Here is a 22,792-nt window from a genome sequence, read left to right on the forward strand (position 1 = left end):
ATTCATGATACAACCCTCCTGCAGCTGAGGTGTTTGGTGGGAGAGGGTGGATGTCTGGCCCCCCACACACCATGTTCAAATTCCTCCATGGTTCCCATGTAGCAGCCAACAGTGAGCCACCTGGCCATGGGAAAATCCCACAAGTTTTAAAACACAAAGCGGAGGAGGATGCAGTTTCATAGTCTGACACTAATTAACCGTCTTTAAATCAGAGTTGCACTTTCTAAAACACAGGGTTCACTGCAGTGTACAGTACACAGCATCAAGGCTGCATTCAATGTGTTGCCAGTCCCACTCTGTGCCACAGAAGATTCAGGGATGTGAACACGGCGCCATAAAAACAGTAAATAATATTACAGGAATATTAAAAGCTGAGTGGAATGGAGACATGTTAAACATCCACACAAGAAAATGTACATCCTGTTCATCCCTTTCACTTTCTTCTAATGCCTGGTCTATTCCTCTGCACAGCCCTCTTAGTATAAAGCATAACGCAGCTATCACACACTGCCATCACTGCCATCACACTGGTTGTGGGCTTGTGCAGTACTTTAACAGTGTGGGGCCATTATGTAACGTGTACTTTGAGCCATGTTAACAGCCATTACTACATGGAAAAACATGGTGTCATCTCAGGATTACAGACTGCCATGCTTTCCTGTGCTACGCCAAGCCTGTAATTTCAGCTGCACACACACACACACACACACAAAATACAACCATCCGCACACAAGAAGGAAGCAGTGTGGCACACCAACTTCTGCATGCCTTCTTCCCAACAAAACACATGCAAACACATATGGACACGCAGAATGAATTACAGCTCAGTATAGTATAATAGAGTACAGTACATTTACACTGCACATACTGTATACACACATAAAGATGAAGCACACACACACACACACACACAGCTATAAGTCTTTCAGTGTATACATGCACTGTAACAGTTTAATAGCAGATCTGCATGTGTAAGTGACAAATTAGCTGTGAATGGTAGGTACTGCACCACTCCTCCTCTTACACAGACATGCAGTGTTTGAAGAGAGCCTTACAGCAGCCACACTAACAGCCTGTATATGACAGCCATGTCTTTCAGTCATCTGTCCTACAGAGCAGACAGGCTTCCATGTTAACAAATGCAGCACGTCATGCATGTCTTCATCGTATATTAGATAAGAGTCTGACATGGTGGTCCTGTCAACTCCTTTTCATTCATCTTTAAAGCAAATATATAGAAGTTGGGAGTAAAACCTGGAGCAAACTATCCATCAAGTCAATTTACAATGAACAAGAGTATTATGTCCAATCATCTAAGTTCACTTTGAAGCTTCACCCTGTACCCTCACCTCTCTGCTGGATGCTGAGCTGCACAGCGGTGCGCACAGTCCCCACAGGGCTGACCGCCTGGCACTCATACTGGCCCTCGTCGTGGGCTGCGACCCGAGTGATGCGGAGAGTACCAGAAGACAGGACCACGTGACGGCGGTCCAGGGGTAGTGGGCTGCCCCCTCGGGTCCAGGCGATGACTGGCTGTGGGTAACCGGTTGCCTCACAGAGGAAGTCCACTGTGTGACCTTCCAGGACTGACTGGTCCTGTGGCGTGACGGTAAACTGGGGGATAGCTGGGGGACAGATGGAAAAAAAGAGTAGTTATATTGTGTATGAAAATGAAACCTCAATGTATAAGAGCCTTTACTATCCATTGCAGGCTGAGGACACAAAGCTAAAATTTGGATTCACTTTGTATTGGGTGAGTTGAAGACTGAGAAAAATCATTTGATGCCTGAGTGTGTGAGATATGCAGTACACTCAAGTAACGCTGAAACATAAAATACACTGAGAAAATCCTAGGGCTGTAGTCAACCTAAGAAAATCTTGGTCGACTGAAATCGTGGGGGGGGGTTAGATGTAACGGGACAGAGTGCACAGTGAACACATTTCTCCGTTCTCTATTTCTCTGTTTTGCTTCTTCAAGTTGAGTTGCTAACTTTGGAGCTAACCCCCTTCACTTTTCCAGCACTTGGGGAAACAACAGACTTGACTTTTTAGCATTTATTAACTGTTACACTGTAGTCTGTACTGTACATTTACTGCCAGACTGAAAACTTACTACTAACCTTTTCCTCTGCTCTGCTCGCGTTCACTGCAACTTTCCTGCCACTCACTCTTTTACACTCGCTACGCAAACATACTATGCAATGCCGTATTCCTTAACGGAGTTACGCTACCAATAGTTTTCCAGGCAACAACACAGAGGTAGACTCACGTACCAGAGCAGCCCTGCACAGAGGCTCCCAAACGCTATTGATTTCCAAATGAATGGATATTTGGCGTCATTTTTCACATTAAAAAATATTTCTTTGGTTGGTGGGAGTTCTTATTGTTATAATTTTAGGAGAAACACTGATTCAGTAAACATTCAGTACGTTCAGTAAACGCTCAGTAAACGTTGAGTACAGGTAGACCTAGCTGTCTCCATTAGGTTGGGAGAGTTAAAAGTTCTGAAAACACAGTTTTCACAGGTAATTGGTGAGTCTGTCCCTCCCCCTGCAGGAAATAATGGATTAATCCTGGAAGGCTGTCGATGTAGCACTTTTCTCCTTATGAAAGTTACATGGCAATTAATCACTTGATGAGAATTTGGTGGGATGAGAGCATATTGACCAACTAATCGACTACAGCCCTGGAAAATCCATTTATAATCATTCACAAAACAGAGAAAAAGAGATTCAGATGGATTCTACCTTGTACGATGATATAAGCTGTAGCGTGTATGGTATCGACGTTATTGGAAGCGAAACAGGTATACTGTCCCCCATCAGCCTGGACCACATTCTGGATATAAAGGCCTCCGGAGGGGGTGATGTTGATGCGCGCATCGCTGGGTAGGGGTGTACGGTCTCCCTTAGTCCAGGAGACCCGGGGCTGTGGTTGACCTGTGGCACTGCACTCCAGGGTCACACTCTCTCCTACCAGCACCTCTGTGTTCTGGGGCTGGATCACAAAACTTGGCCGTGCTGGAGGAGTAGGAGGGAGAGGGGAGAACATGGGAATGGGGTTAGATTAATAAGGTGAGAGGTGATAACATTTTTCATCTGGCTTTCTGGTTTGAGTAACTTCAGGGTATTGGGAGACTAGTCATGACCTAAATAAAGGTTGGCAAAATGATCAGCTGTTGAGAGACGTGCATGTGGAACATCACTTCATTCACAAAGATCATCTTTGTATATTTCTGTCTATAATGCCACTATGACTACTGCTAAAATAACTTCCTATGTGGATCACAGAACGTGGTCGAGTCCTGTCCATATTTGGCCAGTGATTACAGATGAGTCAGAGGAAATATGTACACAGCGAGGGGGCCTAGTGTTTACAATCACACAGAGACAGGAAATGCACAACATCTGCTCTTAGAAACAGTTACTTAACATGAGGTTGTCACCAGGGCCACCCATCACCCCAGTGATGACCCCCTCGGGTCATCTAGAGACAGTCATGTTAATGTACCACAGCAACAGTTAATGGTTCTATGACTGACTGATGTGTGAGTGCTGTTTAAGTGTGTCTGTATGTTATCAGACAGAACAGAAGATATAAAGGAAGAGCAACAGACAGGACTGAATGTACTTTTGTGTGTGTGTGTGTGAGTGTGTGTGTGTGTGTGAGTGTGTGTGGGCAGGGAAATTTTCCCATGAAAGCCAGCAGGCTTTGCTCACAGCTCAGTGGGACATCCCAGTTATTTGACCTGCTGAACTCTGGAGGTAACCTCAGCGCTACTCACAGTGCAGACACCTTGCTCTACAGTTTCCCTTCATAACAGACAGAGATTACATCATGTGTCTGGTCACGTACGTAGTCGGATAGTGATGATAACCCCCTACTATCCAATGTGCATAATATTACACACAATGACAAAAGGAGAACACACGTACACAGGACGCCTTATCCTGCTCTTATTTACTCCTGTCAAACTGAATGTGTCAGCAGTATTTTCCAATGTTCCATGTTAAAACATATGAAGTTGACGAGTGCAGTAGATTAGATTGGTAAGAGTGGCGACTGCAAAATAAGTGTTTTACAAAGTACTGTTTAACTGACTATACTGTTTAACTGACCCATGATTTACTTTTATTTTCATACAAATATATTTTTACAAAAGTACTTTTACTTCAGTGAAATTTATTTTAAGTAATAGCACTTCAGTAAGATATTCTGGTAGTCTTTCTATTGCTGGCCATAGCTCAAACTCCTACATAATGCAGCTTTAGTAGTTAATAGGCTGTCTATGATCTTCAGAGAATAAAAGCAGCCACTTACAGGGAGCTCCGAAATATCGCAGTGTGACCTGTGAGGTCTTGACCTCCCCAGCCACGTTCCTGGCCATGCACTGGTAGACTCCCTGGTCTGTCTCTCTGGTGTCCTGAATCATCAGCGTCCCGTCCTCCAACAGGTTCAGACGACTGTCATCCCGCATGTTTAGAGCGTTGCTGCCAGGGTAACACAGACATAAACATCATGTATGCAGCGTGTATTCACATTCTGTACTTGTCTACAATTCTGCATTATCATTATAAAAATCTTTGTGATCATTGTGTAATTATTGGCATAACCTCAACAGTGTTGTAATGGGAACGGCGATGTCAGAACTCGGTGACTTTTGTTTATTCCTTTGGGATATAAACTATGGGATATAACCATGTTGATTAAATCAACTGGAACAAGTTAAAAACAGTCACTCAAGTCTTTGGTTACTAGGGTAACATGGTCCTAACAGTGAGTGTCTTACTTGTTCCTGAGCCAGATGATCTGTGGTTTAGGATTGCCTTCAGCCCTGCAGGTGAAGTAGACAGTGTTCCCTGATGTGACATCAACATCCTGAGGCTCAGAGGTAATCCTGGGTACCTCTGGAGAGAAAGCCAGATAGGAGGATTGGAAGACAATTATATACAGGTGTAAATGCATGTCTATATGTACAGTATATGCCTACATCCTGCACCAATCACTGTCTGTTGAACCAAGCCTCTAGTCAAAATGTCTAGTTTTTCCAAGGCTGCTGGCTGAGTGACAAGGCCAAGCCAGTCATAATGTCCAGGCAGATACTCACCGAGTGTGCAAACACAAGTCCTTCTAGAAATAATCATTCAAACTGTCTCCAGTACAAGGAACTGACTTTGCTAAGTGTGGTAAGTGGTGTCTACTTATTGTTCTTACACTCATAAGTGTGTGTGTATTGTATTGACACACACAGATATGGAGGCAAGAACATGACTATGCCAGCTCCCAAAACACCGTGCACATTAATTTAACCTCTGCCCCAGCAGAAAAGACAAGCTCTCACACTCACCTGCCAACAGGCAGCACACACTCTCCCTGTGGCCTCTGCCCCACACTCTCAGTGTGATAAACACATTTCAGACGTACTCTTTCAAATGGTGCTCTGCACTCTGCTAACATCCATGGGATAGGGATAAATCTGTGCAGCACCAGCAGGTAAGCTAAACCCAAACTCATAAGAGGCTTCTGAAATTCAGACTGAAAATCTCACCCCACAATTAGTCTATATTAACACTGGGGCTGCTAATTTCAGTGGGTTGGAAATCCTGTTTGTGGTAACCCAGCCTTTATCGTGGCCCGATGAGGAGGCAAGTGTGGCTCATCAGATACCAGATGTGCAGGGAGGTGGCACTTCATCTCAAGGAGGGCTGCTGTTTTGACAGCTGTTCAACCCGCCGTGAATTGTTCCGCCCCGTTTACAGGGGAAAAGAGGGGGAATAAGGAGGGAGGGAGGGAGGGAGGTGTGGAATGACTTCCACCATGTTTTTAAGCAGACATTCTTCCCCTGGTGCCTTGCTATGTAGACAGATGGAGTGGGGGAGTGGGGGGTTTACATTGAGCAAGAATGGGCAAGTTGGGGCCATCAAATTAGCTGCTCAGATTTAGATGTGGTTGGGTTACAGTCAGCTGCCAACTAGCCTGCCTGCCTGGCTCAGACTTCAGTATTCAGTGGGAGCTGGAGGAAACACAGAGCTGAGACACTTGGATTTACTGCTACAGGAGCTGTTATTGAAACCAACTGGAAATCAGCCACATAGACTTACAGTAAAATGTGGACTTTCTTTTCTACTTGCAGTGTTAAAAATGATCAATACACACTATGCTTAAGCATATTTCCCTTTGGCTTGCAAAGATTGCAAGTGATACCTGACCCAAAATGTGTCTTTTGAATATAAAACCATCACTCTCTCAATGCTTGAAAAAGTTTGTACTTTCCTGTTTTATACACATCAAAGCTGCAGTCAATCAAAATTCATTTTGGTCCAGAACTGTATCAGCCCATCAGAAGAAAATTTTAGCACCCAACAATTACATAAAAGATACTTTCTTCACATCAATGACAAAGTCTGTCGGTCTCTCCATCACACCATATCTCCCATTCATACATGCGCACACAAACAAAAACAGCAGTGTCAGTTCTAGAAGAACTAAACAGCTGCTGGTGGTCGATACTGAAGAGATCACAGGCCAAACTGAGGGGTCCTGACTGACGTTTTACTAAGACCAGAGACACAGTGGGTGATGTATGAAGAGTGAAACAGCTGGGTGCCTGCAGACTCCAGACACAAAGGGAGGATACACCTGTGTGTGTGTGTGTGGGTGTATGTGTGAGACAGGGTGACTGAGCATACCTGCTATTTGCAAGCAGGAAGGTTGGAGGACTGAGTTTTGGTTTAAGTTAGGAGAGTGTGTAAACAAACAGGCACATGGAAATCACATGCATGTTGCTCTACAACCATACTGCATGTATATGGCTTAATGTATGCTTGCCCACGTGTGTGTTCCTCTCAGTTTCAAAAGTAGACCTACTGAAAAACTCAATAAGGTTTCAATAATGTGGCTTTCAAGAACTAAGTCAGATATAATAAGATTAGTGTGCAGAGCTGGAGAATATAAGGGTTTTTTTATATAAACTGATCAGCTTTTGTTATACTGAACAATGTATTTTAAGACTTTTTTCAGCTGTTCCGTTGTATTGTCCCCTCTCCACATTAAGCCCAGCTGTAGTGGAAATTAGACTGATAATCTCTGTGGAACTTTAATGTGCTGCTACAACATTAACGGTATCAACTTGGCAGGACAAGACAGAACTTACAAATAAAGAACTCTAAGTCTATAATCTAAGTACATGACTGTTGCTGTGTTGAAATGTGCCAAGAAACATTCCATGATGTTCCAGACGTTTCATGCGCCTTGCGAAGTCTGGTTTTTCTCTCCGTACCACAGTTGAGCTCCTCAGCAGTGAGTGTTGCCACCGATCTTCCCTGCAGACGGCTGGGGTAGTCGCAGGTGGCAGCAGCCTGGGCATTGCCCGATTCAGCGTACTGCTTCAGCAGGTCAGCCAGCCACAGCAGCTCACAGTCACAGTTTAATGAATTGGAATCCAGTCGCCTTAACACACAACATGCACAGACACAGAGACAAAGAAGGGGCATTTAGTTCTACGCTGGTCAAAGAGTACGTGTAACTGTGGGGTTGTGTATGCAGCAGTGTTGTGTAAGTCCTCTCTGGTGGTTTATGAACTAAAACTGGTCTGGCATGGGCAGGCCGAGCCCAGCTCAATCCAAACAGTGGGGCTAAGCAGGGCCATATTGGAAGAAACTGTTTTCCTGCCGTGGGAAACTATCTCTCCGCTTGGCTTCGTCTTCTGGTAACTGATCCAGCTTTCAGCTCTACCACAACATGTCCATTATCTGTGACATGCCTTTCAGAAAAAAATGTAACTGGCAATGTTTAACATTGGTGAGGCTATTTGTGAAGCTCTCTTTGTTAATAGTTTAGAAGAAAAGTGCTTTATGAACAAATTAGATTCTCAGTCACACTCAGCCTTTTAAGGCTAAACTGATCATTTATACACTTAAGTATCCTCCAACACTGAATGCCATGGTGAAGTCAATGTCGGTCTACTGCAATTTCTCTTGGAATCTCTTTTTAAGCACGCTGGCCCAGGATCTAACAAATACTAAAAGGTAATTCACGGCTGAGACAAGATGGGAGAGAATAATGGTATGAGGCCAAACCTTTGATTATTCTTCACTGTGTGCTGGCTTGAGGAAGACAGAGGTCGAAGCTGTATTAAAAGATAGTGGCTTCGTGTTGTAAGACCCCAAATATTCACATTTCAGTATAGCATCTCTTATACAAAATAGAGAGCATAATTTTTTATCTTCTCTGCTTTTCTCTTCATACCCCACCCTGCGCAGTCCCTTCCAATCTCAACTGCAGATGACTCAAAGAGAGAATAGCAAAACTATGAGAAGGACTGGGCTGTGAGCTTTGAAATAGAAATCATCTTGCAGCCAAAGAAGCGTGAGAACAGTGTAGTGTGGTTAACATGGCGTTTAACTGACAAACAGGCCCCAGTTGATGCTGGGTGTCATGGGGGTAAACTACAGAAATTGATACCGACATGCATTCTCACACAGCTGTTTCAGTGGTTGTTAGGAAACTTTTCCACTTACAATCGCTTCATGGCCTGAAGATGAGAGAAGGTTCCTGGGACTAGCTGGGTGATTCTGTTGTTGTGCAAAAACCTGAGTGAGAGAGAAAACTTCGATGAGATGATTTATCAGTGTTTATAAATAAGTGACACAATCAAAAATATGTCCAAAGACTCACTTCATTTAAGTCCAGTAATGGCTGAACATGAGGGGTGTGTATGTGTTTATTTGAATGAATAAACATTTTTCAGAAATAACCTTTTTGAAGCTAATTTTCCATACTAATAATAGCAGATATATGTGGCCCTTGTTAATATCAAATTCCATATTCCAAATGGGGAGAGAAATATGATCATCTTCCCAGACATGACAGTTCTGCAATGGGACCTCTGAGACTTGTGTTCCTTGGCTTAAAGCAGATATCCAAAACATTTTCCTGTTTATAGAAGCTTCCAACCAAAAACATATCTCCAAAAGTATCCACTAATTTTAAATAACTTAAAAAACATAACTCAGGATCATCTGATATGCAGCTCTTTATCTTCCATCCTTGCCTGTAGGAAACAGTAGTACAGATATGTTCTGTAGCCACTTTGCCAAAGTGATTGCTTTGACCGTGACCATGGAGATATTCCCCAACAAGCCACTCAGAGTGTGCACCTGGGAATTCCTTCCCGCCTTGTTCCTCATTTTTTTGCAGGTGTCCCTCCTTTTCCTCACCCTCTCCAGAGACTGGGGAGTATGGATAAACTGGGCAGCCACTGACCCATAAACAGGGACAATGAAACAGGAATTTAACAGGATTTCGACATCTGGTTGAGAGGTTGAGAGGCAGAGGCGACATCACATCTGCATGCTGACAGCAAAGTTCAGATCCAGAGAGTTCACAGGCAATGCTAGGGACTAACAGGCTACATAAAAAAAACATCATAGTCATCTGTGTGCAAGACAACCACAGTTTTAAATTTACAAACATACTGTACATTTAGATGTTTAGTGAAGCAAAAAGTTGAGTACTTAAAAGAGATAAAGATGTTTTCACTTTGATATTATGGGAACATTGGAACTGAATGTGATATAAAGTTGTCACATTAAGATAACCGTATGCAGATTATGCAGGGTAACCGTTACAGTTAGGATAATTGGTGGAATCCATTACAATGTTATTGATGGATATTTCTATGGTATGTCACCAGTAATCTTTGATGAACAGTCTGTTAAGAGTGACACTCCTATCTGTGGTTGCAATTAGCTCAGCTCTGTGTTTAATGAGACCAAGATGTGTTCTCAATCCTCGGTCCAATCCAGGACTGACTCGAACGTTGTGATCTCATCCAGTTCCCCCGGTTTCTTTTTCTCTGACTGATTGTCCCAAAGTGAGTATTTTTGGAAGCAGTGTAAAGAAAAAAAAAAAGGACAAAAATGCATCCCAATACATTTCCTGACATATTGTAGGTCCATTAAACAACTGAACTCCAGTGGTATGTTTAACAAATAAACTACAGAGTGAAAGAACACTTATATAATCTCACAGCTCTAACAAGATCAACAAAATTAACCTCATGGGGACTAAATATTAGTCAGGGATCAACTCCTACAATCTGCTTTCATTACTGTATTTTGAAGCAAGGACAAACCAACTAAGCCTCAGTGGCTGTATTGAATTATAGCTGCATTCTGCAGGTCAATCCAACATCATGCTAAGCGAAGGTCTGGACCTGCCTGGGTTGACACTTCATTCCATGCCAAGTACATCATGCTAGTTACTGTTTTCTGGTTTCTATCAAGTGTCCTGCTCAGTCCAGTTCAACCGGTGGATCTGATCTATGTGAGAAAATTCAAGTTGGGAAATTATTCTTCCTTCTGAGAAAGATTTTTTTCAGATTGTGTGTGAACTGTGTACATTTAAGCAATCTTGGGCGAAAGGCCAGACAGGATGAACTTACAGTCGTTCCAACTTTGGTAGGTGAGTGAAGGATTCTGGTTCCAAAGACTCGATGTTGTTGAAGTGCAGATATCTGGAGAAGAACAATTTGCACACAAAGCTTAGTAGATTAGGGCTCTCTGTCTGAGTACATGTCATTTCAGTGTCCTAGTAGGTGTTCCCCTGTCCTCCCTGTTCACATGTCCATCCCTGGCACTTCATATTACTGAAGTAACACTTTTAGAAAATGTGATAAGATGAATGTAGACAGACTGGAGGAATTTGCAGATCAAACATTCATATTAGACAGTTGATATACAGGGCCTGAACATCTATGGCTGAAGGCTGAGTTTGAAATGAGGTTGCCCACAGGTGAAGAGCAAGTACAACCATTATCTCATGGAATGCAAACAGAATTTATGCCCCCCAAAAGCCTTTGAGCTGAGAACACATAAATCAAACCATATGCAAACAAATAAAAGGTTAGGCAAATGAAATCCACCTGATGGCTGTATGGTAACAACTGTAAGGATTCAATTGGGTATCTGCTTATTTAAAAGGGGGAAAGCAACAGCCAAAGCAGCTGCAGCAGTAAAACAGACAGACACAAAAGACACTGAATTATGCAGAATACAAATCAAATGCAGTATTGCTTTAGATGTCTTCCACACACGAAAATCCGTTTCACTTTTGTCCGTTATTGTATCTCATGTGCTTTGCTGTTTTACAAGCTGTACTGGACATCCAACATTATGTCTTTGGGTGTTGCCTAAACTATGTGTTGCAGAGGGGCCAGAACAGAAAAACACAACACAGTCCAGACCAGCGAAAGACAGAAAGGTTTCATGGTGCCAACAGTAAACTCATCTCAGAGCCACTTAATCCCCCCTCTAGGATGATCCCACACCATTCATATCATTACACTTTCAAACTATTTGTGATCCTTTATAGCTGTCACAAGATTAGATAGCACCAAGATGAACGGTGTTAACTACGTAAAGATGGCTAGAAGACAGTCGGCCTTGCATTCATGTTTCGCACCATTGTTTTACCATAAAGCTGGGATGTGTGATCAATCTGTGCTCACTGACAAACCCACTGACTGATGATAAAACACCAACAGATGAATGGCAGTGGGTCATATGGGGATGAATGTAGGTGCAAGGTTTGGAGCAGTTTATCTCCCCCTAAGAAGTGTTTGAGTTCAGGGTTTGGCATCTGTTGCCCAGTGGAGATGTAGAAGAACTAGTAAAGTGTATGCAATCTGGCTCAGAACTTGTCACCAACTTATAAAACCCTTCATTAATGTAACAACATTCAAAACAGCTGTCAGGCATGGAGCCTGATGTTGGAGCTGGTTTTACTTGGTGAATTAGTCATTTGTTCTCTGTTAATACAGTTCAAGTGAGGTCCAGCAAGTCACCGAGTACAGACAGCCTCATTTTCTAAGGAAAAGGTGCATGTCAGCCATATTGGTAATGATATAATACAATAAGAACTGGCTTATTGAGACACCACAGGGATCATTTCTGCTAATAGTAGACAAGGAAATTCAATCACTTGTCTGAAAAAACAATTCATATTTATAACATTGATCAACAATTTGTAATGTGTTTTTCTTGTCAAACATGCAAAAGTAGAGGCAGAGTGTTTTATAAAAGCAGCAAGGAACTAATATGTTTCTGAGTGTCATGACTTACAGGAAGCAGTAGAATTTTATCACACAGACTAAACATTCATAATGCACCACAGGTTTCTGACAAATAAACACTTAGTGCAGATTACAGTAAATTGGAGCAGGAGAGTTGCCTCTTCAGTAGCAGGATAAACACAATGCAAGTCAAGCTTTGCTCTGGAGCAGAAGTTGTGTCTACAGCACGACACAGCCGGCACTATTATCAGCACAGAGCTAGATACCATGCTTTAAGCTTCGCATGAGGGCGGTGCATATCTGTCGTCGTGACGACAAGACATGCGACTCATGCAAAGGGGTCAGAGGGGGTCAGCGCGGCATACAAGGGTGGGTGCACACACGGCATGCATGGTGGCGGTGGAAAAGTGGATAGAGGGGCGCACAAAGGGGTGTGGAGGGGGAGAGTGTCACTGTAATGAAAAATAACTTACTAACAGAGCTATCATGATACCTGTGTAAGGCCTACATAGCCCTGTCATATGGCTTTCATAACAGCATGCCTGGCACTATTACATCATATGACTTAGCTTATAAATCATGAGCATGTAGGCCTTACCAGGTTTCATGAATAGCAGCTCTTTGGGTAAGGGAGGTGGAGGTATTTTACAGACGGAGAGACAGTAGGTGGAGGAGAAGCAGCAGGGCGAGCAGAAGGAAAAGGTGGACGAGGGAGGAGGTTGGTCACTTACAGTTGTTCAAGAGAGACAAGCCCCATAAATGCTTGTCTGTCAATTGATTGGATTTCATTCTTGTACAAATAGCTGAAAGGAGAGATAATCAGTTACATTAGTAACACACACACACACTTACACAGGATCATCTGAATTCTGCCTGGTTATTATGAAAGAAAACAAAGAGGATCTGACCAAATAAGTCAGTTTTTTTCCAGTATTGTCATTTTAAAGTGATATTCATGTTGTCATGCTACTTCTTGTACTGTATGTTTATTATAGACAGAAATGTTGAAATGTATAAAGTACACTACCCTGCTTCATGGACATCATCTAATTATAGTTATGTAGTTAACACAACTCATTAAGACTCAAATTAAACACTCAAAGATTTGATACTTGCACACCTCAGGAAAAAATGAAAAGCACAGCTGTTAAGATGGTGTGTGCATCAGATAAAAAGCTTTCAATCAATAGACAACCAGTAAATATGTTTCCTTGTGTGTCAGATCTTTTCTCCATATGTCTTTGCTTTTCTCAGTGATTTCCACATTTGAACTTGAAACAGACTGAACTAATGTGCAGCCGGTACAAGTTCAACATGGTATTTTAGCACACTGAAAGACAAACACCCTGGATGTGTGCATGTTCTCCCTACATTATACATGTTACAGAAACGTAATGCTAGAAGAAGCGATGGCTTACAGCTGGCTGTCCTTTCATCTCCTATCTATGTGTTACACTTTCCACCATTGCACTCATAATGAAACATGATGAGAGATACAGATCTCCCCACAGCCCATGTGACGCAATTCATGGAAAAATAAACATCTTCTTTTTATCACTGCGTGCCCTTTTCATCACTTGAGCTTGTCTGTGTCAATGCTATCAAGTTTCTTACCAGTGAAGATGAAAGGTGCATGCAAAAAAAAATAAACAACTGTATCGTATGTCGTGTGATAGTCAGATTGAGCTAAAAGCCAAACCTGAGATAGTGACAGTCATTGAGAAATGATAGAGCCTTCATACATGTGTCAGATGACTTTCTACTAAGAAATGACCAAATCCATTGTTTTTACATTTCCATGCAGAGCAATTCTGCAAAAAACCATGATGATAATTTAGTGACAAGCAGCAACTAGAGGCATTGCTGTAACACTTGTCAATGGGTAACTGACTTAAAGTTTGGCTTCACTTTCAAGAACTCCCCCTCAGGCTGAATGTGAAACACAAGTGACTGCAGCCTTGTGTGTGTGTGTGTGTGTGTGTGTGTGTGTGTGTGTGTGTGTGCACATGCTTTGTGTGGAGGTTTACATGGGAAACTGGATTCGGATGTTTTGTACTCAAATCTCAAGGGGCTTTACTTCACTGACCAAATATCCTTCAGCAGTGATTAAATAACCTGCCATTAAGAAGACAAATGTTTTGTCAAAACTACACATTAGAAAACAGTTCCTGTTACTGTGGTTTAGGACACAGGAGGCTTTTCCCTGACTGCTGCACTACCAAATTATCTATATTAAACCCTTAAAAAAAACCCAAAGCTATACATACATGCACTAGGGAAAGGCACATTATGTACTACAGAAAAAAACTTGCATTAATGTACTTTGATGCAAGTAGATCTGTGCTTCTATAAGAAATACACTGACGCCCGATTAGATGGATTGACAAATTGAAAAGGGATCAAATAAACAGTAAAAGTTTCCCACAAACAGGCTCTGTGACCTCTGTTTGACTTGTTTATGGAGTTGGTCGTGGGAGAGGGGGGGGGCGTTGTATAGACAGCCGTCTGGCTATTAAGTTAGGAGGACATGAAAGATGACAGGGAGTCGACTTAACTGGGGTCCAAAGGAAGTGAAGAGGTGAGGCGGGAGATACAATCTAGCCCCCAGCTATAGAAGACTGAGTCAGCAGGAAGGGGGAAGTTTGGGGGGGACACTTTACCCTAATCACAAAGGTCGGGGCTATGGTACAGGCTTTAGATTGACTCTGCTTTAAAGGGAGAGGGGCTCTATAATTAAAACAGTCCGTAAATGGCTACAGCGTTTAATTACAGCGTGAAGAGCGGGGACGTATGCCGGGACAGAATGTTTACGTTTGTGTTTGAGGGTCAGTGAGCTGAAAAGAAAGAAAAAGAAAAAACGGGTACATCCCTTTATCCTCCCTTCCCTCTGCCTTGCTGAGTGGAGCTGATGTGTATGATCTTGTATCAAGTGTGCAGAGCTCGTACAACATACTATCTGGCCAGTGATATTCTTCCCCGGACACACAGGTCTTTATCAGTAGTTCTTGCTTATATATTTTGCTGTTATCAGCCTGATGCAGACAACTTGAGACAGCATAAAACATGACGTCATATTTAGTCTCAAAATGTGCACCAAACACACACACAAAAAAAAAAAAAATCAGATTAAGTGTGCCCTTCATTAACTTCAGGTTTTGCTCCAGTGTTAGAGTATTGTACTTACTGAGCGGGGAGATGAGACGGTGTCTATCTGGAAGCACAGACAGTGCTCTCACCACAACTGAGGTCAGTGACTAACAAAGGGAGCAAACTAGCAATCCCACAGAAAGCCTGAAGCTACGCACGCCTTAAAACCACCTCTGCACACTGCCTCCAGGTCAAGACTTCCAGACACATAAGTACAAAGGATCAGACAAAGGGAGTCATTGACGCATTTTCCGTAAACTGCACTGATATTTTTTTACTGACTAAGCAGTCTAGCGACGTCAGCTGTCTTCCGCTTTTACAGTCAATATGTTGTTTTTGTGAAAAGAAAAGATATATATGTTATCACGCCTCCTCTTCTGTTGAATCATTTCAACAGTGGCATTTTGCCTGTTTGTCCTGACAGGACAAAAATAGTCCCTCGCTGTCTCAAAATCTATCACTTGACCTCACAGGCAATAGGAGATTGACACGAGGGCAACTTACAGATATTTGAGGTTTTCCAGGTCTTCAAATGCCCCCCTGGGGATCCTTCGTATATGATTGTTGTTTAGGAGGCTGTGAAGGAAACATAGGTTATTTTGAGGTTATAAACAGTACACTTGTTCTTGGTTATTTCTGAGTGGATTATGCCATGTATATTAAGACAGGATGCAGTATAGTGTCATTCAGAGTTGTTTTCATCAGTTGACCCCCCTTTAAAAATATAGAGGAGTTCTTAACATCATCTGCTCACCTTGTTCACACAAGTTCTGCATTTTGAAATCACAAGGACTGTGATTTAAAATGTCATTTGGTGTGTGATCACTTGTTTCCTCATTGAAGAGTACTGCCTCATTGAACCCAACACAAATGCAAAACAATAAGAACTTTTGATTTTGGTTGTACATATGTTAGAAAGTGAAAGTTTATCTGTGGCTAACTCAAGAGAAGACAAATGGCTCTCCTTTCCAACGGACATTACAGAAATATTTTTGTCTGTACAACAGTAATATTGGACATGTCTCTGTAGTTCAAAGACTGATATACTTTAGGATGTGTTATTGTTCAGTCTGGAGGAACTGTTCAGGAACTGGAGCCTGAAACCATAAAGAGCTGTTCAGGATATAAAGCCTCAACAGGCCTCATGGCTGGCTGGCTGATAGGAAAAGCTGGGATTTTCTTCTGCCTTACGGGACTTTTCTTCACTTTGAAATGCAATCTAAGCCACTGTGTCTGTGCCCTGCACATATTCTCATGTTTATTAACTATCATGGATATATGACTGGATCAGAATCTAGACAGCTTCACTTTTAGCGTCATGCTAACTCCCTTCTTTGCATATCTCTACCTTACTCCTCAGCATGAAGAGCAGGCATCTCAGTAATGTTTGCAAATATTTGAGAGAGGTCAGGTATGTTTGATTTAAGATGGCAGTCAGCTGAACAGTCTAAAGTGTGGGTATATCAAGATACTCCACGTTGAAGAATGCATACATATCAAGATAAAGTAAAGAAGGTTGCTAAACTAATATTTTACCCATGAAGAACACTTTATTAGCTTAGCAATGTGCCATCTAGCAGACTGGACATATGATAAATAGCCCTGTGGGTGGAAGTGGAAAAATAAATTCCTCACAGATTACGAGCTGACCTACATGTGTGAAACCACAGCAGAACAGAGCAAGCGTTTGCCCGTGTATGTGTAATACAACAGGACTTTCTAGGGAAGTGACAATCATTCAGTAGAATGCTGTTTTAAGGAAATGGGCCTGATTAATTTGTGAATAGCAGTCTTGTTGAAGCCTTGCTGTAACCTTGAAAGTTCTTACCTACATGGTGATACTCTTTCACAAGCTGGATTTTATTTTGGAACAATCTCATAACAAAAACAGGATATGATGTAGTATAAAAGGTTCACTATTATGCATGCTGAGTGGAGACAAAGACTTACAGTGTGTTGAGGTTCTTTAATCGTCTAAAGGAGCCGGGTTGTAAATCCTTGATTTTGTTGAACCTCAGGTCACTGTAGAGCAGAAAGAAAGACATTTATATTCAGGGAAAGATATGATTAAGTATATCAATGACATGTACACTAGCTGCATATATACATTAACTGGAAGATATCTTAAAGTGTAGAAAGCAGGCAACACACATCTGTATGAACTCACAGCACACAGCAGAGCCTTCATGTAATAATCCCCAAGGATAATTGAACACATTACTCATCTCACAAGAATGCCTTTGTCAAGCTTTAATCATGAGGGTAGATTTATATAACACTTGCCCCAAAGATAACAATCACAAGGCTAGTCAGCAGGTTTCACTATCTCTCTCCTTTTACTTTCTAATTTAAAGAGGCTGTGTGATGATAACAGTATAGCTTCACATGACACTAATCACTCCTGGGCCTTACAGCCAATGACTTAGAGTGCCGTGAAAGTGACAAGCTTAAAGACTGTAATGCCGCAATTAGCCCTGTGAAGGTGAAATCATTCTTAACCACATGTGGCATTACCAGCCACAGAGAGACGACTTATGTGAAATTTGAACATCTCATCTGAACAATTATGTTATGTTTGAGGAACACTGTATTAGTCCCCCACTATTCCTGAAAACATTCACATCTACACTCATTTATGGTCTTTAGTGGTTGCTTTAACCAACAACAACCGTACTAGACAGCTGAGCATTATTTGACCCAGCATGGTGTTCTGGGAGAAAAGCCTGTTGAAAACACCTCCAGACAAAGAGATGAAGAGAGCATTAGGGTGGAACCACAAAGCAGATTTACCACAGCACTGAGGAAAGGAAGAACTACATCAACCTTTCCCCTCTAGAAGGCTCAACCCTCCCAGTAACAGTTTACACTCTCTACCAGCATTCTTCTTAGCCAATGACCTTAAAAAGTAAATACTCTGAGACTGGGTGACACAGACATAACATACTTCACTGATTATGCAAAACTGTCAAGGCGCCAGGGTGATGAGGATGTTAGCGTTAGCATCCTTTTCTCTTCCATGATATCTAACACAAACTTTCATGCTTTGAAGTCCGTCCCGAGCAGCCACATTTAATTTAGCTGCTGCACTAGCTGAGCTATTCATGTTGTCCGTTTCCCTTTATGTACAACAGGCAAAGAGCCATAAAGCTATACATTCTTGACTTTTTGTGTTCTTATATTTCTGTAAAAAAAAATGTGGGCCAAATAACAAAATCAACTGATTTCATAGCCAGTGAAATGTTTATGGGTCACTCGCTCTATAAAATCCCTCGCATATGGATCCAATCAGAGTGGATCCAACTTTTTCATATGCTGACTTCCTTTCATATAGACTGTAAGCTAGTGCAAGAATCCAGTCAAAGAGCTTTTTTGTAACTGACATGCTTTGTGTGGAACGTCCTCCAGCTAGGGTGATATTGTTGTTTCTGGCACCGCCTTAAGTAGGTGAGAAAACGTCTTAATGTCAAGATAAGACTTTACATTTAAATGACTCAACAGCTTCTGAACTACTAACCAAACAACAAAAAGCTCATTAGGTTTGATGCATGTGGAGCGCTCATTAAATGAACTGTCAAATACACTAAATAGAGGTGAGGGTCTTCTGTGGGAAGAGTAGGGATCACTGCTAGGTGAAGAGGTGCTGCACCCTTAGGAAAACATCTCTCTCCAGGCAACGGGCCCAGGGTGCAGAGTGCACTACGCAGGCATGCTGAGGCAGGGGCTGTCCTGCATACCTGCCTCCAGCTCTGAGGGATGAAGGCATGAGGGGAGCATTAGCGCAGGGCTACGTGCTGGTTCAAGCAGCACCCATCTGATATGCAGGCATGAAAGCAATGGTTCAGTGCTTCTGATTCCTGCTGAGGGACGTCTGGAGGAAAGATGAAGCTGCGTGCTCGTTCTCCGGATTCATACAAAGCTTTATCTTGAACTTGGACGTAATATACTCTCTATAGGTTGATGGATGAGCAAATACAGCTTTAAAGTAAATGTCTCTTATTCAAACCCTCTTAAGATACAGCATTTACCCTGAGCTGTGTGGGTGAATGTGAGTAGTTCACTGAACTATTTGCCCTTGCTGGTGGATATGTTATTTTTGCTGTGTTTGTGTGTGTGTGTGTGTGTGTGTGTGTATGTGTACATGCACTTTCATGGTGTTTTTTGAAAAGAAGGCTAAATAAGGTCAAGCACAGTGTTGTCTGTAGCAGCTGGGTGTGTTTAAAGCATCAGCTCTTGATGAAGGGGAGGTGCGGCTCAGATGACCAGCGAGTACTGGAAGTACTGGAGCTGATGACATCAGTACTGATATACTGTATCCTGTGTGCTCTCAGGCTTGCAGTGAGTGAGACTGAACGGCACTCTGAGCAGTACTGTGTGTTATTCTGAGTGATTGTGTTGTCTGCAGATCAGTTAATAAAAACTTTGTGTGTGTGTGTGTGTGTGGGCCAGAACCTGACCTTGCCTATCCATCAATACCCTGACAATGTCATTTGTTTCTGTGACGCATCTGCACTGACCCCACTTCATCTGTTTCACTATACTAATTCACAAGATCTACACTAGCAGTAGTGCTCCTTCAGCAATCATGAGAGCAAACATCAACAACAACTTCACAACAATTAAACAGGAAGTGATTACAATTTGTCAGAGGAGCGAGATGCTCTATAAAGCTGCTTTGTGATGGTTTGTCGTCAGAGAACGAGAAAAAAGCAGGGGAGGAGTCAGTCCACAAAGGGAAAAAATACAGGAAGAAGCACAGAGGACATCTAGTAAACAAGACGTCTGTGAGACATTCTTCAGCAAATAGTTCATTGAGGGACCAGAGAATGCTGGGATGTTGTCATCAAAAATGAGCACAGTCTGCTTGAATGTTTTATGATATTTGTTCCGGGACTTATTAAATGAGTCTGTTAGCTCCCATTAATGTGTTTTGATGGCAACGCGCCAGAGGGAGTTATAAAACAGCAAGGCTAACAACCCTGCAGAGGGGCTGACAGACTATTCTGAGTTTGTCTAAACAAAAAGCCTGAAAGTGAACAGCTTCCCTGGCTCACTAATGAGGGAGCCATGGGAATTTGACAACAATAGCACTGATACTGTGAGGGCAGAACAAAAGATCATTTAATTTCTTTTTGAAAACAAAGAAATTTGTCATCTATCCACACAGGATGGCAGGCCCACAATTTAACATGCCATGCTGATAAGAACAAAGCCCACAGACAAAGAGAAAATGATTTTTTAATGAAAAACTAGCCCAGGGATCTACTTCTAGAGACTTTTGTACTGTACTTTTTAGGAGACTGAATGCATGATTTTACCATTAAGCTCCTTTGATTGCACTGCAGCTCTTTGGCATAAACTAAACTCAAGACTTACATTTCTCAAAAGATAATTAGAATGACCTATTTAGAGTAGACAATGCTAACAATCTGCCTGCAGTGTTTTGGGCACACTGTGTCTGAGATGAAAGTACAGGTCCAGTGAGTGCACAGAGGTGATTCAGGGACACACTTACTCTGCTCCATACAGGAGAATTACATTTAACATGCCTCTACTCTACTCAGCTCTACTTCCACAGCAGTGGAGCTCAGTACAGACTGAAGTCAACACAAAACAACATGAACACAGAGCAAGTTCACCTCCCAAAAGCTCTGGGAGGCCTGCATTTAATGCTGCTAATGGTATTTTGAACTTAAAGGTGAATGTTTTAAATGATAATCCTTATAAAAGTCTTCTGTCAACCATGTGTCTCCTGAGCAGGCAGGTCTGACACACACTGATGCTGATACAGTGATGTCAATCACAACACTAGGGGACCTGATGCTGGGCTGTTACTGGGTCCAGTATGTAACCTATCCAGTCTGAGCAAATAGCCTGCGTGATAAGAACTCTATCCCTCATATGTCTACTGGTTTCCATAACAAACTTCCCCACCGAGACTTTATCCCAACAGACATGAGAGTTTGAATGTTGGACAACAGGTTAATCAATTCATAATTTTAGAGGCCAAAATAAATACTAGCATGTCTGTATTTAAGCTGCTAATAGTCAGTACTTTGTATTGTAACATTTTGTCATTTAATCATTGATGTAAATTGAATTTTAAAATAATTGAAAAGATTCACTGTTTTATCAGGATCCTATTCTTGGCAGGCCAGTAAAGCCTGTAAAATAGTTCAATGTTGCTCTTAAGTCAAGAGCTTAAACTCTGTGTGGCACTGCCAAGCTCCTGTCATCTTCTTCTCTGGTTAATGATCTATGATTGTAAAGGCTGGCCATATTTAGCCTATGTCTGGTCTATTTAATCATTCACTGCTCTACATGTTTTCATTTTTGTATTTTGTTACTTATCTGTGCCACACGGGTTAATGATGCTGCTCAACTATATGGACACAGCACAAGTGATGTGAACTCCCTCTGACCATCTAGCAAACAAAACTGTGATGGTACTGAGGAGAGAGCTGATGGAAAAGCTGCAGCAGAAACCAGTGAATCTGTGGCTAGTTGCTCTGCTGTAGCACAGTGAACCGCTCAGATGCAAAACATGCTTTCGACAACAACATGTGTCCACCAAATCCTGCACATAATGGCTGAATAATAATATAATCAAAAAGAGAAGGCAGCGCCGGTACACATGCGACATTCAGTGTGTGCAAAGTTCTTGAATTCATTGATAAAGACAAAAATCACAAACAAATCTTGTGTTTGAAAGTGCTGAGTGTGTACACTGTAGCTGGCACATGTCTGTAGATGCTGACTGTTGTGCTGAATCAGTGTGTTATGAGAGTGTGTAGCTGTGCTGTCAGACTGTTGCTCTGATGTACAAGTTGTGTTACTGCTCAGAAATGACTGTGTGAAAATAAGTGACATGCAAACTGGAGTGTACTTGCTAAATAATTAACCGCCCTCACAGCACTAATGAGAAAACATATCTGCCACTGCCGCTGGTGTGCATATCTTCGACCGTGGCATTTAGCATGTGTTGAGTTTGAACGGTTCTGTGTATTCAAAGAGAAAACAAAGATCATATGATGCTGAGCTGTGCAAATGTGGACTATAGCTGCAAGGAAAATTTCAGAAGAGGTTTCTGTAAATTCTTGTCTGAGCCAGAACGACGAGTGAAGCTGGCTGCTGCCCAATTCTACTCGCATCTGAGTGCCATGTGTGGACCTCTCCTCTCTCTCTCTCTCTCTCTCCTCTCTCTCTCTCTCTCTCTCTCTCCCCCTCTCTCTCTCTCTCTCCCTCTCTCTAGTCAGAGGAGTCGTTTGGCTTTGTGACACATGCCCAAGTGGGCTTGCCAAGGACTCTCGAATGCGCGTGAGTCATTCTTAGTTAAACAAGAACATGGCTGGCTTCTTGCTTGGTTGGAAGAACAGTGAACCAGGATCTCCAAACATGGCTGCGATGGTTCTCTACTAAACACATCCTGTGTAAAAATGACAAGGATTTGTTTCTTGTCAAGGGAGCGCTAGTGCACAGCGAGAGCCTATCGAACCCCACAGTGCCAGAAGTATTTAGACAACTACATACGGCTAAGAGTCATACAAATAAAATGAATACAAGGGGAACTCATTT

At 42.2% G+C, this 22,792-nt stretch overlaps 1 protein-coding gene across 3 annotated transcripts in view; it reads right to left on the reverse strand.

Annotated features, from left to right (window-relative positions):
* LOC137200409 (peroxidasin) overlaps positions 1-22,792 on the reverse strand; it is a 56,826-nt gene that overhangs the window by 26,323 nt on the left and 7,711 nt on the right. For 2 of the 3 annotated variants that reach the window (XM_067615202.1, XM_067615200.1), the window contains exons 2-11: positions 17,171-17,242; positions 15,725-15,796; positions 12,805-12,876; positions 10,445-10,516; positions 8,520-8,591; positions 7,280-7,449; positions 4,790-4,907; positions 4,321-4,490; positions 2,748-3,020; positions 1,350-1,625 (exon numbers count right to left, since the gene is read on the reverse strand). In XM_067615202.1, coding sequence (XP_067471303.1) covers positions 1,350-1,625; positions 2,748-3,020; positions 4,321-4,490; positions 4,790-4,907; positions 7,280-7,449; positions 8,520-8,591; positions 10,445-10,516; positions 12,805-12,830 — 1,177 coding nt within the window. In that variant the 5' untranslated portion in view covers positions 12,831-12,876; positions 15,725-15,796; positions 17,171-17,242. The remainder of the gene's footprint in view (positions 1-1,349; positions 1,626-2,747; positions 3,021-4,320; positions 4,491-4,789; positions 4,908-7,279; positions 7,450-8,519; positions 8,592-10,444; positions 10,517-12,804; positions 12,877-15,724; positions 15,797-17,170; positions 17,243-22,792) is intronic. The other variant, XM_067615201.1, reaches the window with a different exon arrangement.

This window comes from Thunnus thynnus, chromosome 16, assembly GCF_963924715.1.
Source record: "Thunnus thynnus chromosome 16, fThuThy2.1, whole genome shotgun sequence".
Lineage (NCBI taxonomy): Eukaryota > Metazoa > Chordata > Actinopteri > Scombriformes > Scombridae > Thunnus > Thunnus thynnus.